Source organism: Esox lucius, chromosome 1 (genome assembly GCF_011004845.1).
Source record: "Esox lucius isolate fEsoLuc1 chromosome 1, fEsoLuc1.pri, whole genome shotgun sequence".
NCBI classification, from domain to species: Eukaryota; Metazoa; Chordata; class Actinopteri; order Esociformes; family Esocidae; genus Esox; species Esox lucius.
Window position 1 is genome coordinate 23277387 of NC_047569.1, and position 21259 is coordinate 23298645.

The window sequence follows — 21259 nt, forward strand, 5'->3', positions numbered from 1 at the left end:
TGACAAATTTATTGCAGCAAATGTCTTCATAGAAATGTTTAATTAAAACAATTAAAAAATGTGCTTCATTAGAAGTGTAAAAAATACATCAGAACAAGCAGACAAACCGGTAAAAGTTTGTGATATGCTATGATGCAAAGCTCATTTAAATCCTTGATGAAAGTTTAAAGAGGAGCTTATAACAATCTATTCTTTTAGAGTTAACTTGCAGTAAGTTTAATGCTGGACAAAAACCTTTTCTACTGTAAAATCCTAATTGCCCTAAAGGTATTATTGTTACATTCAATTAATTTTAAAGGGGACCTTAGACAATAAGACTTGTAGAATTAACACAGACTTCATTAATTAACGCTCCATAAAAGAGGTGTGGCCACTCATACATGCAACCCATCGGCTCAGATTATCTATACAGTAGATCCATGACAGGGTGGATGAGTGACATGTTCCTGCCGTATGAGGTTTCAGGAAACAGAGGTGACTGATGAATAGTGTGGGACAGCCTGGTGAGGAACAGAATATATGGAATGAAGGCATATTGCCCTTGCTTCTGAAAAACTGGCTTTCAGAAATAAAACTGGTCAACATTTCCTACTTTATCCTGTTGGAATTATTTTTTTTTTACACCCTACGACCATCCTGAAAAAGCTACGAGTCTCTGGCATCAGTGAGCATATTCACACAATAACATTTCCGGTATACAGGCAAACCATTTATTTACGAAAACAATAGAAAAATGTATTTAAATTATCTTTACATACAACTCTTTACATAATTAAAAAACACTGCAATGCCACTTAAGTAAATAACAGGTGATCATTAATAAAACATACAACCTACACATATATACAAACAGCACAACATACAACATCAAAGATCATTTAAAAAAAAGTGCTAGTGTTCGTCCTTAAAATGAGATGCAAATATCTTCGCTATTCTCTTGGTCTCTTCTTTCTTCATGGACAGGGATGATATATTGGGCCTGGGAAGAGGAAGACGGTGATAGGGAATTCCATGTCTATGAGAGCATTCTTTCTAAAAAATTAAATTAAATAAAAATTAAAGGGAAGAAAATTAAAATCAACAATTAATAATACTTTAATAATGGAAAATACTGTTATTTATTAACTAATGATTCAACTCATGTCGATAGGTCAGTCCTTTCTCCGTCAAGGGAAACCAGTCCCAAATTGGTTGAATAAGTAGCAGACAATAAGTACAAGTTCAACCACTGAACTCTACTCTAAATTGGACTGTACAGTTTACATGCAGCTAACTTAAGTATGAAACAGAAACTACCAGGAGCCAGTTCAGATTAGCATTGAGAGTGACTAGCTAGAACCAGTTTAGCTAAGCACTAAGAGTGACTTGTTGAAAACAGATTCAGCTATGGCAGTCTCATACAGAGCCCTGGGTAGGCAGACATACCTCCATCATTTGTAATTCAAGCAAGCTGTAAAACTGAGTTATGAGTCAAACCCTAATGATTATTCTCAATAGAACAACTCTTCAGCTATTGGTCCACAGAGTCAGCTCAATACCTTGAGCTAATGTTTTTTTGTGTTGATTAAATTCTGCTAGTAACCCCACGATAAGGTGCAAGTTTCTTGCGACCAGACAGTCAGACCCTGGCTTAGTGACTGACTTCACAGTTAAAGGTCAACACAAGACCGAGACATAAAAACACTTGGGGGTTCTGATCTGATATTCCAGCCAATGGCGTGCAGTGTGCAAATTTGGGCTCAATAGCAAACCATCCAAGAAATCACCTCACTGATAAAGAGTTCGGTCTATGGTTAGGGCAGAAATGACAGCTATTCTCGTGATAAAAGCCTGTTTCTTTAGCTAAAACGAAGGAAGGAAGGCAGTGGCTGTTGCACAGGCTCAGATCTTTTAAAGTCTCTAGACTGGTGTAGTCATGTCTTTACTGGCCTCAAGCCAAGCTGGACATGGAATGGTACATAATGACAGACTAGCAACTATGTCCTCTTTTGGCATTGGCACAACAGTGATACTGTAGAGGTAGTGGAAGAAGCCTACTAGAAACTTCAAGAGTTTATAGAGTCCTCCCTCAAACTCAGCTCTGGACCTCCAAGTCAGCTGACCTGATTTCTGTCATGGTCTTATCCTAATTAGGGACCGATTTAGACTTGGGACACCAATTGTGTACAGTTCCCTATCAGATATATCTGAAAAACAAATTCAGGCGTCTGGAAGAAGCAAAGGAGAGCAGGGATCAAGATAGAGACTGAAGGCTGGTACTTACTGGGTCAGAGGAGGCCCGGGAGAAGACTGGCGCTATGCGCAGAGCTCTCATAGACGCCTCCAAGTGATGAGATGGGAGGAAGAAATTTGGTATCTCCACAGGGTCAGAGCTGCACAAGAAGCCGTTAAAGAAAAAGGGAAAACCAAGCATGCAGGTACTGTCATGTTTCAACGAAGTGTTAAGGGTCACGAGTCAGGATAGAAGAATTAGACACAGAGACACTGACAATGCAAGGATACCGTTCAGTCGCTGCTGAGTCGAGCAACAAGCCCGGGGTTTCACCTTCGGACAGAGTGTCTCTGTCACCAGGAACCCGGCTGGCTGTCTCTCCACTACACAATGGAGACTCGTCATGTACTGATGCAGTAATGGACTCCTGATGTTGTACTGCCTCATCGTCAGAGCTGTGGAGTGGCCCGTCACCATCTCTCATGGTGTCTGCCTCATCTTCCTCTGATCCATAAGAGGACTCTCCAGATTTAGCATGCTGACCCCGTACCTCACCAGAGCTGCACGTCAGCAGGGCGTCAGCCTGCAGACCTGGCCTCTCCCCCTCTCCCTCTTGTTGGGTGAGGCTGGGGATGCAGGGGCTGTCCGACGCTGGGTGCTCCTCCGGTGCCTCCAGACTCTCCAGAGAGCCCAGTTCAGGGTCTGACAGCAGGCTGGTCCAAGGACTGGTTCTGTCCGTTAGAGATGTGACCTCATTCAGAGGCCTGGGCTCCACCACAGTCTCCTCATAATCGCCATCTTCCTCCTCCTCTCCGGGACCATCTTCAGATGCAGGGGACTTGGCATCCTCATCTTCCTCGGTCTGAGAACCCCTGTTTTCCTGAGAGAGGCTTGGTTCAGGTGAGGGGACAGGAGACACTTCCTCCAGGAGGGAGGTGGACGCTTTCTGAGAACATGGAGCACTCTGAGGGAATTCTTCAGAGAGCCCAGGCAGCAGGTGCTCATCTGAAACAGGGGAAGTGGTTGACCTGATCTGAGGGTTAAAAGGTGTAGTCTCAACACGATGATGTCCATGGAGATCTGGAAAAAGGAGAGAGGTCAGGAATGGGCTGAGTAGTTGTAACAATGTATCAGAAAGGCAATCTTCAAGACATGGACAAATATTGTTTGGATGCCCTTATGGGTTCCAATTCACACCTTATTACCTAATGCCTTTTGTTCGGTCAGAATCAGATACAAAATGCTGCTTAAATACACAAGAGAGACAAAATAGTCATTTCTTTATGTTCTGATTTGCTCCAGTGGAAGAAATACTGGGGTGACATTGATGTGTGTATATAAACAGCTCCGGATAAAATTATTTTTCTTTCTTTTCCAAAAAAGTTTTAAAGGAATGTTTTGAGTGAGAAACAGAAGCGTTCAGTTTGCAGTGGTCTCTTAATTTTAACCCTTCTGTTCCTCACTCAAAACCTTCCTTTTCAACTTTTTTGGAAAGGAAAGAAAAAGCGGCAGTGGTCTCTTAATTAAATGTTTACAACCTGGAGATTTTAATATGAATACGGAATCTGCATTATTGATCGCGCCACTCGCCGTTATTCAGAACTATTTCCTGCAGGCTGAGCCTCACATACAAATTCATTTTCAATGACCTCATCAGGATTAGGACGTTGATTATAAAGATGAATAGGGTGTTTCGGTTCAGCTCAGATGTATTGAAGAGACATACAGTGCAGCCCAGGCCTTTGACTGTTTAAAACAGATTCATCCTGTTTATGTGGTTGAGTTTAACAGTGTTTAGTGAATCGAGGTCCTTGTACCAAACGGTTAAGGACAAAGGTCTCCAATTACAGCTCCAGCACACTAGCTTAGGCCAGTACCCCATGGGCACAGGGTTCTGGGACGCACGGACGTCAGGGAGAGCTTCTCACCATTGACGAGGTCGTTAACCTCCCCAACCAGGCGGTTGGACTTGAGAAGGAGCTGAGTGGAATCCATTTCTCCGTGCTCCTCCAGTCTGGAGCGCTGGCCCGGCTCACTCACAGAAGGGAAGGTGGGGGTGGACAGCTTACGGCTGAAGTACCTCTGGATCTCATCCAACTCACTTAGGTTTTTCCTGGAAAAAAAAACCCCCAACACATCCCTTAATGACAGCTTATATTGGTGACATTCCCTTTCCGAATGTACCAATGACGCCCCGTCAAAAGTGTCGCCCTTCATAGGACCATTTAGGACACACTGCGGTACCTGAGGGCGGAGAACAGAACTGAGCTGGAGGGATGGCCCGCACCCCCCTCCTGAAGGCCCTGGTGGTACAGTCGCACCTTGTCCATGTGCTCATCATGCCGGTCACTCTGGCTGAGGGGACGGAAAGGCAAGCGTTAGACATTCGGAAGAGGTTTACAGGGCGTCTGGGTGAATGGCACCGGCAGTGGCCGGAGAGGAGAGCCTGGCAGCAGCTACCTCTCAGACAGAAGCCTGTCTAGACGGTCCGGAGTGGCTGGCGACGAGTTGATCCTCTGCTCCGTGTAACGGCTGATGTGGCAGGGGAAGCTGCTGTATGTGGCTGTGGTGCGGTAGTAAAGGGGGGCGGTCTGGAACAGAGTCTGCCAGACAAAAATAGACGCTCAAGTCAAACGAAACCCAGATTGGCACACAAATTCCCCCGTGTTTGCTATGAGCCACTGTTACCTGCTTAAACAGAGCAGATGGTCCGTTAAAAGTGTTAGGCCCATGTTGGGGTCACACAGCAGGACATCTACTCACCGAGGAGTCTTTGCTGGCCTCCTCACACGCAGCCTGCCTCTGACCACGCAGCTCCTGGACTCCCTTCAGCGGGCAGACAGACACTTTGAGCTGGCCCTGGCACTGCCCACTGAAGTCTGTTATGTTGTACCAGCCACACACCGACTGGAAGCCTGACAGGAGAGGAGACAGGTCCACCGAGGCAAAACCAATAACCCGCTCCACATCTAGGAAGAGGCACAGCGGACCAACGGAGAAACCCGGATCAGAACCACAAACTGAAACCCCCTCCGTAATGGTTGCCAGTCACCTGGACTATAATCGGGTGGATACGTCGCTGGATTCTACCTCCTCTGTGCCAGATTTTGAACACCAGGGACCGTTGGGGATCCAGAAGAAGTTTCTTGGACAGCCTGCGATAACCAAACAGTGTGTTAGTTTCAGGGATGAACGACTGGCCTCATTAAAGCCACACAGTTGATGGCCAACCAAGGCACAGCTTGCAGAGGACACGAGCCCCGTGTGAAAAGGAAAATGCCAATGTTTCTGGATAAAACCATAATACTGAAAGCACTATGGTCGGCCTTCCACTTGAGATGTTAAATGAGAAGCAGCAGGATGCTAAAACTGTGCACTGTTGCGTCTTAAATCTCCCAGAGACGCCATCTCATCTGAATTCCTTGGCCTCAAATGCTCTGCAGAGTCACTCCTGAGTAGACCGTTCCACGAATCGGTACATATGTCAAAGCAGCGTTTTGTATGAAGAGCGTGTGTTACCTAGGCTCTGACGGAAGCCACGGGAGGAGAAAGAGTGGTGTGTACCTGCACTCCTGCTGGTGGCCCCAGACGGGACAGGGGCTGTCCGCCACGACAGCTGTGGTGACTGGTTCGGTGGAATCAGCCGTGGCATAGGAGACACAGCAACTAGGGAGTCCTCCACTACGCTCCGCTAAAGGACAGCCTGCCACGGACACACAGCGCTCACAACCGTCAGACCGATCAACATGTACCTGGCGTTACAGAACCCATGACCCACAGCGTGGAGGTGTCCCAAACGGCAAACTATTCCCAGCTAGTTCGGACCCGAGCCCTATGGGACCTGACCTAAAGCAGTGCGCTAAATAAGAAACAGGAAGCCATTCAGTGGGCGGTCTGTGTACCTTTAAGACTGAGGTGCATGGCTCGCTCCACAGTGATGGTGACCGAGAAGGCGTCCTGTACGCTGACCTCTGAGAGCTTGGCACTCGTGGAGGGGTCGGTCTGGTGCCGGTCGTGTGGTTCAGATGCTCCCGACAAAGCTGGAGTAGACAAGGGGCCTTCCTGTCCTGGGCTCTGCTCCTCTCCCTGGCTGTCACAGTCCTCCAGGACCTGGCTATCCGTCCCCCCAACTGTATGGTCCTTAGGGAGGGATCCAGGGGTCAGGGTAATGTGGACCCGTAGGGCAGCTCCGCTCAGGTCCGGGGCAGAGCGCCTGAACAAAGGGTACACGCCTACACAAGCAGACACAGGCTTATTACTGATGACCTTATGTAACATGAGGTATCCTTCTTACAGAGCACTTAGACGCTGTTATAATGCTACACACTAGACGAGTTAGTCTGGTAAGGCTGCACCACCTAATCGCCAGCGTCGATAATAAAAGTCTTTGGCTGGTTTATTATCGATTATTATCGATTGCAGAAGGCATGGCAAAACCAGTGGAAAGATGTGTACAACTTAATGATTCTGCACTTTACAACACACTGCAGGAGCAAAGTGGTAAAGTGTCACAGGAGCATGACAGTGTCACATAAGCACCAAAAGGAACACGCTGGACTCATGATGACAGAGAAGATGAAAAAAGTGACAGATTAATGGATCAAATGAGTTGTTAGTTGCTGTTTTTTTAGCAGCATGCTGCTTGGTAACTTCGTTTTTTTTCTATTTTAGCCTGCACTGGTACATAGGTATTATTATTACTGCTCACCAGTCAGAGTCAGTTTGGACCGGGACCTCTTGGCCAGGGACGAGAGGTCCACGAAGGTCGAGCCCACCAGCCGGTCGCTGTCATGAGGCCTGACTCTCCTGTCCTTTCCAAAGGCCACCCACACCTGCACCTCCAGCCTCTCCTCTCGGAGGTACCAATACAGGGGCTGGCTACTCCTCAGCTCCACCGTCCTGCTGCCTGTGAAGGACACCGTGGCCAGGCCCTCCTCCCCTCCTCCCTTCTCCTCCATAGACTGGCCAGGGTGTCTGAGCTGGGAGCAGAAGGCCTCCTGGTCATACACTTTGTATCTGAGGTAGCAGTAGGTGGAGCGCTGGAGCTCCCTGTGTCCAGGCAGCAGGAGGCAGCGGACAGGCACCCAGACTCTGGGCGTGGACACGGTCAGGTACACAGTCCTCCGAATCGGCGCCCAGTCCTCTCCGTCGCTGCCCCCCGTCTCCTCGTCTTCAGCCGGCCCGCCAGCCATGGCCACTTCCCAGCCCAGGTCCCGAGCAGCGGCCATGACCCTCTCTCTGTCTGCATGGTGGGCAAAACTGATGGAGATCTCCAGGCCGCCTACTAAGACGTGATGTCTGGAAGACGCTGAGGCCAGGTCCTGGGGCAGAGACACTCCAAACCAGCCCCTGATGCCTGGGAATTCACAGAGCACACTGTACCGCCTGCAGGTTGGTGCAGACCCAAGCCTTGGCCTTATTACAGCACTGAGAAACATTTACCCTGACCACTGTACCTGTTCTTCTATAGACGAGATCAGCCAGCTGAATTGTTACTGTACCCAACAGAGTATCCGTGGATCTGGCCATCGCTACAGAAATGAAACACGGAGAATCAAGGTTCCATCAGTGTTATGTTCAGTTCCTGAAAACCAATACATTCTTTCCTGCAGTATCCTGGGCCTGTATTCAGAGTATCAGAGACCTACGTTATCTTGTCTTTTATTCCAGGCCAGCATTTCCATTCTGAGACTGATTCTGAGATGACATCCACTGCAGTGGATCACTCACCTTTGGGACTGTCTCTGTGCCGTACTGTGAAGACTGCTGTGGCCTCCTGCAGGAGCTCAGCCAGGCTGCAGGTCTCCCCAGGGGCCCTCTGGATCTGCACTTCACAGGGGAACTCGGTGTGGTGGTCAAACTCCGGACAGAAAGTCCTTGCAACCACACGGGTGCTGCGGCTCTCACTCTCCGGCAGGAAGGAGAGCTGGGAGGTCACGAACGCATTCACGCCCACATCGGCGTAGTACTGGAACGCGTCATTTTGCTCTGACAAAGCCCTACAGGCGTGTTAATCAAAGCAGTTATGAGTAAAAGAGCTGAATACTTTCATTGTAGTACACTTTTACTGTACTTAAGGTAATTTTACCACTCTAGTTGTGTTGCTAACCACTTTATAACAACAACAATGCAAAAAACACTTTAGCCATTCCCTTCCTATTTGTGAAATAGTGTCTCTATGACAAAGTCCCCACAAAAAGAATGATAAAAATGCTCTAAATTTGACCTAGTATGGTCCGAATTATACATTAGAATTATTTTCTATATTATCTGTATTGGTTGAAACCACAGTAATATCATAGTAAGAACTATGTTCTTCTAAAAGGGAATCCATATGCCAGAGATTCGCTGACATGTTTCCCAGACTGCCTTAAAAAGATTCCTTAAGATTTAAGGTTTTACAATTACAAACAAAGTTCTATAATCCGGTTCTAAAACACACAACTCTAAACACTATGCGCTGGACTAAGAGGGACAGACGGAGGTACCTCGCGGCTGCCTGCAGTCCTGCCGCCCTGTGCACCTGAATCACCACGGTCACCACTCGAGAGGCAACAGCCCCGCTCCTGCCGTCACATCTCATAGGACCGTGTTTGTAATGGACATACACATCAAGCAATCCTTGGAGAAAGTAGAGATGACAAAGCTAAGAACGGATGATATTCCCAGTGTAAGACATCTGAAATGTGTCTGTATTGCATGGGTTAAATTACTTTACAGAATATTGCCAAAAGGGGGCGCCGTTAATAAGCGTGGTTTTACCTGAGGGCTGAGGTTGATGTCCAGCTGGGCTATCAGTTCTGGGCGTCAGAGGGAGGGAGAAGACCTGGGCTTCAGCAGGCTGCTGTCTCTGCATTGTCACCATGGCACAGAGCTTGGACAGGGGCAACATCCCTTTAGCCACCAGCTGGTCCCGGACATTTGGATAATAGTACCTGCAAGGTTTTGTCAAATGTCATTAAACCACCTCTAATTCACACAAATTTAGTCAAAAAACTGGGAGATTACTACAGTCTATGAATGTTATAGAGCATGAATCTGGAGGAGTGAATCAACACCTTGAGATTTTTTGAGAATGACTTGACCTTGTCAGCTAGAAAAAACGCTGGATGTAATGAAGCCCCTTATAAAAAAATCTAATTTGTGATTAATTGCAGCAACTCCCAGTGGACTTGTGCCTTGCAAAGCATATCATGTGCCATTTTGGTACATATAGTGGGGGAAATATGTATTCTACACATCAACAATATTGTCATAAAAATTCTTTCCAATGACGCTATTTACAGATATTGGTATTAACTCAATAAAGCCACAGAGCAAAATCCATCTTAACATTCCAAACCATTAAAAAAATTGTATGTGCAATAAAGGGAAATGACTCAGAAACAAAGTATTGAACCCAGTAAGAAAAAGCACTAAACCAGCTGATTCCACTAATTAGTTCACCTACCTGTGGTAATTAGAATCAGCAGGGTTAGTGCATGTTGGTAGGTTCCACTCTTTGAAAAAAGGTTACCCACCTCTGAATGCAATTAAACACCTCACTTGTTACCAAGCTGTCACACAAGAAACAACCTATGATGGGCAGAGGCATAGAGCTCTCAACAAGACCTTCAAGATTGTTGAGAAACATAGCAATGGGACTGGTTACAGACGGATTTCTCAACTCCTAAATGTTCCTATAAGTAGAATTGGGGCCATTATCCACAAGGGGAGGGAACATCACTCAACCATCAACCCGCCACGCGCAGGAACTCCTCGCAAGATGGTCCCACGATAACAGATAACTTAACCTAACAAATTGGCCAGTAAGTATATACCAATGTAAAACGCCCTCTACTGGTCAGAAGAGATAAAGTCACACAGACTGACCTGCACCACACCTCAAACTGAATGCCTCCTCCGTTGGCCAAGCCCTGGCTGGAGAAGGAGCTAAGCAGGAGCCTTTGGACAGGGACCCCTGCAGGAGCCAGCAGCATGTGGCTCTCACTGTGGTTAAACACTGGGTCAGGGACACACAGGCTGGTGGTGGTACGGAACTGCCTCAGATTCACACCTGGAGGGACATTTTAGACTGTAACACAACAACGACTCTATTGCCACAGATATAAAGGCAAGAGACTTAAAGCTGAGATATTCGCTTACTGCTCTCGATAAGATTTGGGTCCAGACTTTGACCAGGAGGCTCTTCCTGAGTAGGGAAGGCATACTGGACGTAACAGTCAGCCTCCCCCCAGACAGTAGATTGCAGTGGGGTCAGTCCCTTCACTTTCTCCACCTTCACCACAAACAGATGCTCTCTCATAGCCTCCGCGGAAGATGGTTTAGCCTAAAGGAGTGACAAGTATCAGATTGTTACAATGACCTCTGGATTTGAATTCCCTTCTGAAATCATTTTGAAAGTTTTAACAGAATTAATTGCTATTAACCTTATGTTCTTTGTTTGGATGAAGATCAAGCAAATGGCCTGGTCTTGGGAGACGTGGCACAGAGCCAAGTTCTTCATCCCTCATGCGCTGAAGAGCTACTATTTGTTCAGACTGTCCCATTGCTAAAAGGACACGGAGGTTACCCTTAATGATGCCTGAAAACACATCAGTTACAGGCATGTAGCTGTCTACCCCTAACACTGGGTACTGAGCCTGAAGTAGAAGTTGGGAAATCTTGGGGTCTCTGAAAAAGAGGAAAACTGTTGTCATGACAGATCTGAAATACTATACGATAACTTAAATATCCATTTAATTTATTTTGAAAGTCATCATACGAAATTCAAAGAATCAATACACTGTAATACAATAATTACATAAATGCTGGAAGGTGAGCTCCCATATTTACATCTAGGGCGTTATCTACAGATGTCAAGGTGGGGCTATTGTTTCCTTAATGCACTTTCATGGTTTTGACTATGGTTAAAGCCAGCACTCGGCTGTTTTAAAGCCACACATTCGGTGGCTTGGGGAGGCCGTGGGAGGTCTGTAACATTAAAGACAAAATGCACCACTCAAGTATGAGCGTTTTTTTTTTTAAGTTACAAATCATTTGGCATTACCCCTTCATTACTGGTTGACAAAATATAAAAACAATTTCTGACACCTACAGTTAGTGAGTGCTGTGAGATATCCCTGTTTGGAATGTTAAAATAAAGCCCATTGAAACATACAGCCCTTTCCATTCCTTTACCTGAAGGACATGTAGAACTGGTGGAGGGGGACTTTGACCAATCCTAAGAGCCGATCCTTCCCTGAGATTCCTGCTCTCTGCCACACCTCAATCACCATCACATTGTTCCTCATCCTCTCCAGCAACCTAGAAGTCAAGGCCAGGGGCGCCACCTGAGACAGAGCATTTCAAATAAAACAGAATCATGTTTGCGCAACCCAAATGGCACTAATTTTAACCAGACTCAGGGCTAATTTGGGATGCATAAATGTAGTTAATCACATATGACATGAATTCCCATTGCAGGATCATACAAACTGGGTTTAAGATCCTCTCCTCCTTTTGTAATTACCTGTACAAAATTGAATGTCGGGCTTCGCTGGCCCCAGCTGATCACTGATCGAGACATCTCATCCTGACCGAAGAGCTTACAGTTCAGGTAGATATTTGGAGGCTGCATTGACCCACAGTCAAAGTCCTTTCCATCCGGCACCATGAGCAGGGCATGCAGCAGTACCTCACACTCCTTGTCCTCCTCCTCTAACAGGTGGATCTGCCGTCTGGGAAGAGATGTCTGGACGCAGGTGAGAGGCGAGGGACCTTGAGCAACCACAGTTCTTATGTCTGTCCATGAATTGCTATTAGGAGGAGCAGATGGACGTAGATCCTCCCCCCTGGGGTCTTTGGGATGAGGCCTTGCGGTGTTAACCTCCCCCCTGGCCGGGCTGTTTGCTGTAAGGGTAGTGGCTGTGGCACTGAAGGGGGCTGTGGAACCTGGAGCTGACTTACTGTTCTTGGTAGATGAGAAATCTATGTTGTCTGCAGCAAGTTCAACTGACACCTGTATAAACAGGGAGAAACATTCAATACGTTAAGTGACTCACATCGTTACACATCAACAGAAACCTACATATAACATCAAGTCATTTCATATGGTACTGTAGTATAGTGGACTGTCAAGGGAATCAGGTGTTTAACTTTGTAATAACAGGGCCATCCCCACCTTGAGCGAGCCAATGTTCTGGCTCTCACAAGTCACCTCCTGACTCAGGACAGGAAGTAGGAGCGTTTGACTCAGGGGTTCCCTCTGTAGTAGACAGCATATGGGGAACACTGCCTTGCCAATGGCCAGAGGCTGCAGAACACAACAAAGAAAAGATTCATCAGCATTTAAGGGCTACTTGTTGTAGAATGATATACATAGTACCAGTCAAAAGTTTGGACACATGAACTCATTCATGGGTATTTCTTTTTTGACTATTTCCCACATTGTACAATAATACTGAAGACATCAAAACTATGGAATAACTCACATGGAATCATGCAGTAACCAAACAAGTTTTAAACAGATCAGAATACATTTCATATTGTAGATTGTTACAATAAGTAGCCACCGTTTGCCTTGATGACAGGTTGGTACACTCTTTGAATTCTCTCAAACAGCTTCATGAGATAGTCACCTAGAACGCATTTCAATTAACAGGCGTGCTTTGTTAAAGGTTAGTTTGCAAAAGGTCTTTCCTTTCTTATGCGTTATAGCCAATCAGTTGTGTTGTGACAAGGTATGGTTGGTATACAGAAGACCATCATTTTGTTTTTTTCAAGTGCAGTCGCAAATACTATCTTCAAGGGCTATGATGACTCTAGCAATCACATGAAAGCCCAGTTACCTCTGCTGCAGAGTATAAGTTAGAGTTACCAACCACAGAAATCGGCAATTAGCTGGACCTCCGATTGCAGGCCAAATATAGTTTAAACGGACACAACCCAACATCAAGTGTTCAATTTTGTTGTCATAAAACTGTACATACTTTCTTCTGGAAGCTTTTCTTGGAGTAGATATTGAATGTGAGGTCTGTTCCCCACCACTGCTCGATAGTTGACCCACTGAAGTGGACAGGAAACATACTGCTCTTTTGGAACGTCACCACTAAAAAGCATAGCAATACTTTTTAACAAAACATTGACGTTATCACCCCTAAGCAAAAAGAGTCTCACAATGATAAGAAATGTACGTATTTGATATGGCACCCCATTACCTTAAAACAAAGTAGTGCACTTCACTAAGTTGGAAATAGAGTGCCATAAGGAACACAATCTTTGACAACGTAAAATGTCTCACCCCCTCCTGTGACTTTAGTAGAAACCACTCTAGTCACCTCTGCTGCCATGGCTTGACTAGGACCATGCCTGCTGGAAGATACAGGGAAGAGGTACTCCACGAAATAGGAGCTACAAATAAAAGAAGAAGCAATAGATGGGTTTTCTCTTTCCTAATGGTAATCAAACAAAAGGTGAGAAAAACATATGCAACATTCGTGCTAGGCAATATGGCCCAAACATGTATATCACAAAAGGTTCCTCACGTGACATAAAAGCTACAGAATTGGATTAAGCCACACCGGTATCCGATGTTTGAAAACATATACATATTAAAATATGTTTTTTTCATGCACAACCTTTAATTTAATTGTGCACCAGCGAGCAACTTGTTTGGTTAGTATTGTTTATGTAAAGCACATTACAGTGCAACACAGAATTATGCCAGGTAGGCAAAGGATGCTTTTTAGTTAATGTTTAAATTAAGAGCTATCCCATTAGCAGAATCGCTTTATTGTTTAGATAATCCAACAAGCACATGCCGCCGGGTATATCCACAGTGACCCTTCAAAACTTAGAAGGAAAATACTTATCACTTAATGTGCCTTTTATTTAAGATGAGTTAATTCCATATATCCAGGGTACCAGGCAATGAAAAAAATTTACACACTGGAATGTTTCATAATGGTGCACACCATTTCTTAGTTGAAAGGGGTTGAGGCGGTTTCCCTTTTCCAGAGGTCTTTCTGGATGTGGTGTTTGAGCTGTCTGTTGGGACAGTCAGGGAGTGGACCACCACTCTGGCCAACCGGACATCCGCCAGGACATTGAGTTGTTCCGTACTCAAACCAGGAACCTTATCCCCAGTCCCTGGAGTCATCAGATCTGAGTCCCGACTGCTGACACAAATGAAAGAACATTAAGAACAATGCACTGAATGATTTAGAAATCTTGACGCTATTTTAACTAAATAAAAACAAATACATCCGTACACAGCTGACCCAGTAGTTTTCTTTGGACCAGAGAGCCTCATGTCTTCCTTATCACCAGACATGTTGAGATCCATCTTTAGGGAAGGGCCACCCACGTCCTCATCACCAGGACCGCCGTTAGATATCTGACAGGCAAAGTGGAAAAAAGTTACTGTACATTTATTTGCCAACAATTTCCAAATCAATGGTTGTATCGGTAAACAGGTCTCCATCTTTACCATTATTCGGCATTTTAACACCTGCACACCTGTAGACATTCTAGAAATTAGCACAAATGGCCAACCATTGTTTCATTGTTAACTGAGGACTACTGGTACTGACTAATGGCTGACACTCACAGGAGTTTTATAGAAGAGATTCTCTAGCAGGCTCTGGTCATACTGTGGGTCATTGAGTTCACTGTCTCCACATACACTGAGGAGAGAATCAGGAGGAGAGCCGTCTCCATCCCAAATAGGGAGAGTGGATCCGTTGAAACTAACAAAAGATGAGACAACACAACACATACTGATACAGCATTTAGTTACACAGCTACAACTTATCAACCTTGTGTAGTTTGGTCCCAATTACTAGTTAAGGCAGTTTTGTGTTTTTTTCTTCATAAGCTAAAATGTGGAAACTGTTATCTACCTTCCCAGGAGCAGATCTATTGCCCTGTTCGCAGTGTCACAGTCTCGGCTGAGGTTTTCTGAGGGACTTTGAGGAGATAGCAGGAGACTGGACTCAGCATGCAGAAGATTCTGCAGTAGCTTTCCACAAGGAGGAATGGATGACCTAGAGAAATACATACAAGCGTTTCCTATAGTTTAAACCATGCATGCGTCCACTGAGAGAATCCCTTTGACTGAGATAAGACTTAGCTTCAATTCGAAGCACACGTGAATCGTGAGGACCCCGCTGCACATGTTTCTAACCGATACAGAGAGCCAATACATCAATAGAATTTGAGCAAAACGCTACTGCAATAAGCTGCTCTACAAGATGTAAGACCTTTATTTTGGTAAGAGCTCTTAAACTTTGTAAATGACATATTCACCCTAACACCCAAACATTATTAAATATGACATACTGACGCAATGTCCTTGAAGTTAGCCAGATACTATTTTACTTCACATATGAATGCACACTCAATAGCCACTTAATTAAATACAACACCTCATTCATGAAAAGGACAGAGTCATACAGTTACAGTTTGATTGAATGTTTGAATGGTCAGGATTTGGCGTGAGCAGGATGAGTTCCCCAAACAAACCTGTGTAGATTTAACAGAACAGGTGGTGCTGTAATGGTGTGGATAATTATTTCCTGGTACTCATTAGGGCCCATGACACCAAACTTTTAAAGGCTCTAGAATCATTTCAAGTTGTTCTGCAGGTACTGCAGTGGGCAGCCCCAGTAAAAGGCAGTGTATCTAAATGACTGGCCACTGAGGGCCTGTTTCTCCACTCAAAGAAACCTGAATATTAACCTTAACTATCTCTCCAGTTGTGATCTTATTCCTTACGAGATGAAGTGCAAAACCGACCCTAAATCTACACACCTATTTACTCTAAGTTGCTTAAAACATTCAGGCAATGACATCAGTTTAATACTAACATTGGTGGGGCACCTATATTGTCCTTCGGGAGAGGTAGCGAAGTGTCTTTCAGTGCAAATTCACAGTCCCTGTCCGACTTCAAAGCAGATACCACCATGGCATTTCTAAGCTTGCTTCCACGCTCTAAAATAACTAAAACAAGAAAGAACAGTTATATTGTTAAACAATACTTTCTTTTGTACATCATCCTCTTTTACAGTATGTACATCATGATGCCATGTCACAGAGGTATTCAACACTCTCTTCAGTGACCCCCAGCCATTCCATGCATTTAGTCTATTCCAGACCTAGCAAACCTTATCTAATCGTCAAGCTACAAACAAAACTGTGAAATGGCTGGGGGTCCCTGATCAGAGGGTTGGACACCTCTTGTGCAGTAGGCTACAACCTGAGAGTATATCGTTGGAGGCCTGTCCGCAAGTGGATTCCTGTCCATGTTGAGAGCTACTTGATGTTGGCCTTTGGATCTCAACTGCCACATCTCTCTTTTTTTCAGTCTGGACATTTTTGAAGTACAAATGGTCTTTCCCTCTGAAAAGATTATATCAGTTTAAAACCACACCAATAAACCTACACATTTATGAGTTTGAGCAACTACGTGAACTGACCTTCCCAATAACTTCCCTGCTAATGATCAGTTTACAATCCCATTTAACATAAGAACCTACAACATGATGTACATATAACAAAAGTGCTACCTGGGCGTATTGCTTCCTGACTCTTTCCCACTGTTGACAGACAGTGGCCTGGACAGGGAGGGCACCACCAGACTGATTTGTGGAGAGGCTGGCTTCACTGTGGACCTGACTTCAGATACAGCCGTTTCAAAACTCATGTCGGTGGTGGGAACAGAGCTGCTGCTGTGGTATGTCTCAGCCAAGGCCTCCAACGCAAGCGACACCTGGGAAAAAAAGGTATATTCTAGTAAAAGTATACTACACTCATTCAATACAAGAGGCTTTTAATGTATTTTAATAGAAATGTGTGAAAACGTGATAGACCACTAAATAATTAAATAACACATTTGGACTCAGTCTCCACCTGTAACTCCCCAAGCTTCTCAGATGTTGGAGATACCAAGGTGAAAAAACCACTGATGGAGTGTGAAAAAGACAGTCGAGAAATCCCAGCGACCTGAGTACGAGCGATTGGCAGGTGTTCTGGATTTGTAAGCACGTCCAGCATCAGAGAACCCATATCTGTAATACAGACAACAACACAATTTAGAATGCATAATAACATTAAATGAAGACAAAGATCCATCTCAGTCAAATGAAATGTTTTAATCAAACTTTGATCACACAGTGTGGCATTCCATGCACGAAAGAGTTACCTGTTAAGTAGGATGTGAACTGCTTAGGTCCACATCGAATGGGGAAGCGAGCAGTGGACTTGACAATTTTCTGTGACTTTTGTGAACCATCCTGTGGTCTGAAATGGGTCCCACTGGAAGACTCTCCCCACCAGCGCAATCTGACAAAGGTAGTCGGGGGTGGCTTGGGAACTGTCCATAAAACTTTGCTTACTGTCACGCGTAGGAAGCATCGCAGTTGACCCTCAACCAAAGGAGGGAGGCTTGTCGAGGGGGGCACGTCACTTTGAACTGCAACAAAAACATTTTAGAACATGCCTTTTCGATACGTAAAAGTAGCATTTTTTTATGGAATTACAACTGCAACTTTCGAGAGAACGTTTTGTACCAGAACGTACCCCGTCGATACCTGTACGACTGACATATATAGAGTTAGCTAAATGTACAAGCAACACACATTGTCTTTTCTAGATAATATGTTAATCAATTTGCGATTATTTAAAATAAAATACATGTTATAATATTAGCATGCAACTAACTAGCTAAAGCAACCTAGCGATAGCCTATTGATTAACGTTAGCCGCGTACTGTCGGTAGCTTACTTTTCCTTTTTTGGTTTCCATTTCCAACTTTAGTAGATTTAGATTTTTTTGTCTTCATTCCCAATGAATATTATTGTATATTATTTGGACAAATGTATTAGACTTAGATTACATTGTGTAAACAAACTGTCAGTCTGTCACTGAGCAACAACAACGTTCGCTAACTTTCCCCATCCATCGAGATGCAGTAAATCCCGCCTCCAATCCAAAGACTACCGCTAGTAGTTGTTGTTCCGTGGTGCATTCTGGGAAGCTGAGTCTTTGGGACTCTACACAACCACTTATCTCCAGGAGAGAGCAGTCGTACCACACTTTTACAATAATGTTTCAGCTCCACTACTATCATTAGGGGTAAAACTAATAACTTTCCTAATACCTTGAATATTTGTGGCAACCCCTCCTGAGAGCAAATGGGTTTGCAGACTGCAATACACACGGTCTGACCAAAGTCTTGGAGGCTAGAGCTGGATTTGGACAAAACTCTGCACTGCACCCAGTAGCTTCCAACGTTGTACACAATAGCTACATTTGAATATCCAATTTACTCTTGTTTAATAATAGTGATGTCCTATATTTATAGAATTTGACAGTCTTCTTTTACTTCTCTACAGTACAGGGCATTCTGGTAATTATACATCATTAATAGATTGATTGTAGACCTACTTTAAGATTCCTCTTCTGACGCAAGTCACATGCTTCTCATACAGACACTGTTTGGACAGTGAGGAAGGAACTCTAATGTGCCTAGCAACCACGACCTCAGCAGTCATGTGTGTTGTGGTGATGGGGCAACAGTGGATGCCAATAGTGGATAGGATTTCCCACAGAGTAAAGGCCTCTGAACTAAAGGCCTCTTAACTGTAGGAAAGTTTCACTGTATTCGGCACTTTATTTACATGTAAGTAATACTGTTTATTTACATGTAAGTAATACGGTTTCAATAGTTTACATTTCTGCAACAACTGGTGCTTCTGTGTGGTCTGGTAAATGTTAGGCTACACATACTTGAGCACTACACATAGGTCAAATATTTTGGTCAGCAGCATCGATCAGTGTATTCTTTTTATATTTTTGCCATTTGCAGTATGATGTCAGTGGCATTATATTTACCTGAAGCTTTAGTCTGACTACTTTATCCTTGTTTGCAATACTTGGTTCCCATGTAAACTCCACACATCCCAACTATGCAATCCTGAATGAATTTTTGCAATCCAACAGCAATCTGGGATAACAACTTTAGTGTTACCTCTCCCACTATCAGATGTCTGAAAACAGACACCACTGTCATGAACTCATTGAACTTCCTTGTTTCCATAGATTAAAAAAGATCGACATGGTTTGGAAGGCTTACGAATTGGATGGTCGAGTGTCCTCAAATACAATTGGACCTGTGTAAACATATTAGATAAGTAGGTATGTATGAAAATAAAGGAAAGCACCAAATCCTTGATTTGAGATATCTTTAGTACCTGGCAGCAGAGCTGGAGACAATACAACTGCGACAAAGCAGTAATGTCTCAAACTCTGGATCCAGCAGAATTGACTGAACCCAGATTTAAAAAAAATCTTTAACTTTAGTGGTGTTTTCTCCTTCTATGCATATACCTAAAGACCCATTCTGATAATCAGTATGCCCATTTCCTACTTGTATGTAATGAATTCCCTGATAAAACAAAATGTTTAGACTAAAATATTTCAGTTTTTACATTTAAATCAGACTGATATAGTGAACAAAAGAAGAAAAAAAAGATGATTTAATGTGCTTTGTGAACTTTAGTTTGCTTAGTGAAATAAAGTGTAAGCTTAGTAATTATGTTTATGATAAAGTGCTTAGTATTGAAGGCTTTTAAGATTTTTGATTGATTGTCAACATTGATAAACGTTTGATTTTCACCCGTAATAAAGTTGAAGCTTTAGAAAATAACCAGAAAGGCTGTAGAAAATAACCAACACAATTCATTTTTAATATTGTGGAACATGTTCTTAAATAACAACTGAACACCAACAAAATAATTGCACATTTCTCAAATTCTTTATTTCCCAAATGTATTATTTATTTTCTGTACTATGCATCCTCCCCTTGCAAGTACCATGACACTTTTACCAAAAAATCTGATTGTCACTGCCAGGAGGCTGAACCTTGGACGCAAGTGTATTTTCCTTTCAAATAATAATCTCAAACACACATCAGAATATATAAATGGTTAATTTACCACAGATTTCACATTTTGCAATGGCCAACTCAATCTTTGGAATTGAATCCAATTGGAAAGCTTCATTTTGAATGCAATAGGGCAGACAATTATCGCAGACAAAAGGATCTCAAGGCTCTGGAACGATTCTGTATAGAGGAACGGTCGAAAAAGATGTTGTGCTCTTAGCCATATACCACAACCCCAAGCCTTCTTGCTAACTGTTCAACCGGGTGGTTTGAATCCTGAATGTTGATTGGGTTATTACTGTTGGTCTGTAAAACAATATACCATGGGTGACATCACATTACACTACTCTAATTGCATTGGTAACTGGTTTATAAGAGCAATAAGGCATCTTAGAGGTTTGTGATGTAAGAACAATTTACCACATCAAAGCCCTATGTCGAGGTACTCCTCATGCCTCATTGGTTACATACATTGGGGAGAACAAGTATTTGATACACTGCCGATTTTGCAGGTTTTCCCACTTAAAAGCATGTAGAAGTACAATTTTTATCAAAGGTACTCTTCAACTGTGAGTGACGGAATCCAAAACAAAAATCCAGAAGATCACATTGTATGATTTAAGTAATTAATTAGCATTTTATTGCATAACATAAGTATGTGATGCATCAGCAAAGCAGAACTTAATATTTGGCACAGAAACCTTTTTTTGCAATTACAGAGATCATACGTTTCCTGTAGTTCTTGTCCAGGTTTGCACACACTGCAGCAGGGATTTTGGCCCACTCCTCCATACAGACCTTCTCCAGATCCTTCAGGTTTCAGGGCTGTTGCCGGGCAATACAGACTTTCAGCTCCCTCCAAAGATTTTCTATTGGGTTCAGGTCTGGAGACTGGCTAGGCCACTCCAGGACCTTGAGATTCTTCTTACGGAGCCACTCCTTAGTTGCCCTGGCTGTGTGTTTCGGGTCGTTGTCATGCTGGAAGACCCAGCCACGACCAATCTTCAATGCTCTTACTGAGGCAAAGAGGTTGTTGGCCAAGATCTCACGATACATGGCCCCATCCATCCTCCCCTCAATACGGTGCAGTCGTCCTGTCCCCTTTGCAGAAAAGCATCCCTAAA

General features: G+C 43.9%; 1 protein-coding gene across 5 annotated transcripts; it reads right to left on the reverse strand.

Moving 5' to 3' along the window:
* Positions 1-694: 694 nt before the first annotated feature.
* Positions 695-18150, reverse strand: c2cd3 (C2 domain containing 3 centriole elongation regulator). 5 transcript variants are annotated; one of them, XM_013134885.3, is made up of 33 exons: positions 17975-18150; positions 17394-17663; positions 17102-17259; positions 16759-16961; positions 16449-16591; positions 16060-16192; positions 15094-15237; positions 14802-14940; positions 14473-14588; positions 14167-14367; positions 13494-13603; positions 13183-13301; positions 12375-12506; positions 11724-12212; positions 11393-11544; positions 10642-10885; positions 10358-10541; positions 10085-10268; positions 8975-9147; positions 8701-8833; positions 7943-8211; positions 7669-7743; positions 6921-7568; positions 6115-6444; positions 5777-5915; positions 5303-5367; positions 4976-5181; positions 4673-4815; positions 4457-4567; positions 4141-4325; positions 2503-3292; positions 2264-2372; positions 695-1032 (listed from the first exon to the last, which is right to left on the reverse strand). In XM_013134885.3, exons 1-33 carry the CDS (start codon positions 18030-18032, stop codon positions 892-894), a joined length of 6696 nt encoding a protein of 2231 aa, XP_012990339.3. In that variant the 5' UTR covers positions 18033-18150; the 3' UTR covers positions 695-891. The 5 variants fall into 5 exon arrangements, with proteins under 5 accessions (XP_012990339.3, XP_012990335.3, XP_012990334.3 ...); XM_013134881.3 differs by having other exon boundaries at positions 14167-14370; XM_013134880.3 differs by having other exon boundaries at positions 14464-14588.
* Positions 18151-21259: the final 3109 nt, after the last annotated feature.

Bases quoted from the DNA above. Each gene is read 5' to 3' on its own strand.
- c2cd3 (XM_020050020.2), bottom strand. From the start codon at position 18,032: ATGAAGACAAAAAAATCTAAATCTACTAAAGTTGGAAATGGAAACCAA. The intron at 13,302-13,493 runs GTGAGACATTTT...TATGCTTTTTAG, and splicing joins TACTAAAGTCACAGGAGGGG to TGGTGACGTTCCAAAAGAGC. The intron at 12,213-12,374 runs GTGGGGATGGCC...CTGTTTATACAG, and splicing joins AGAACATTGGCTCGCTCAAG to GTGTCAGTTGAACTTGCTGC.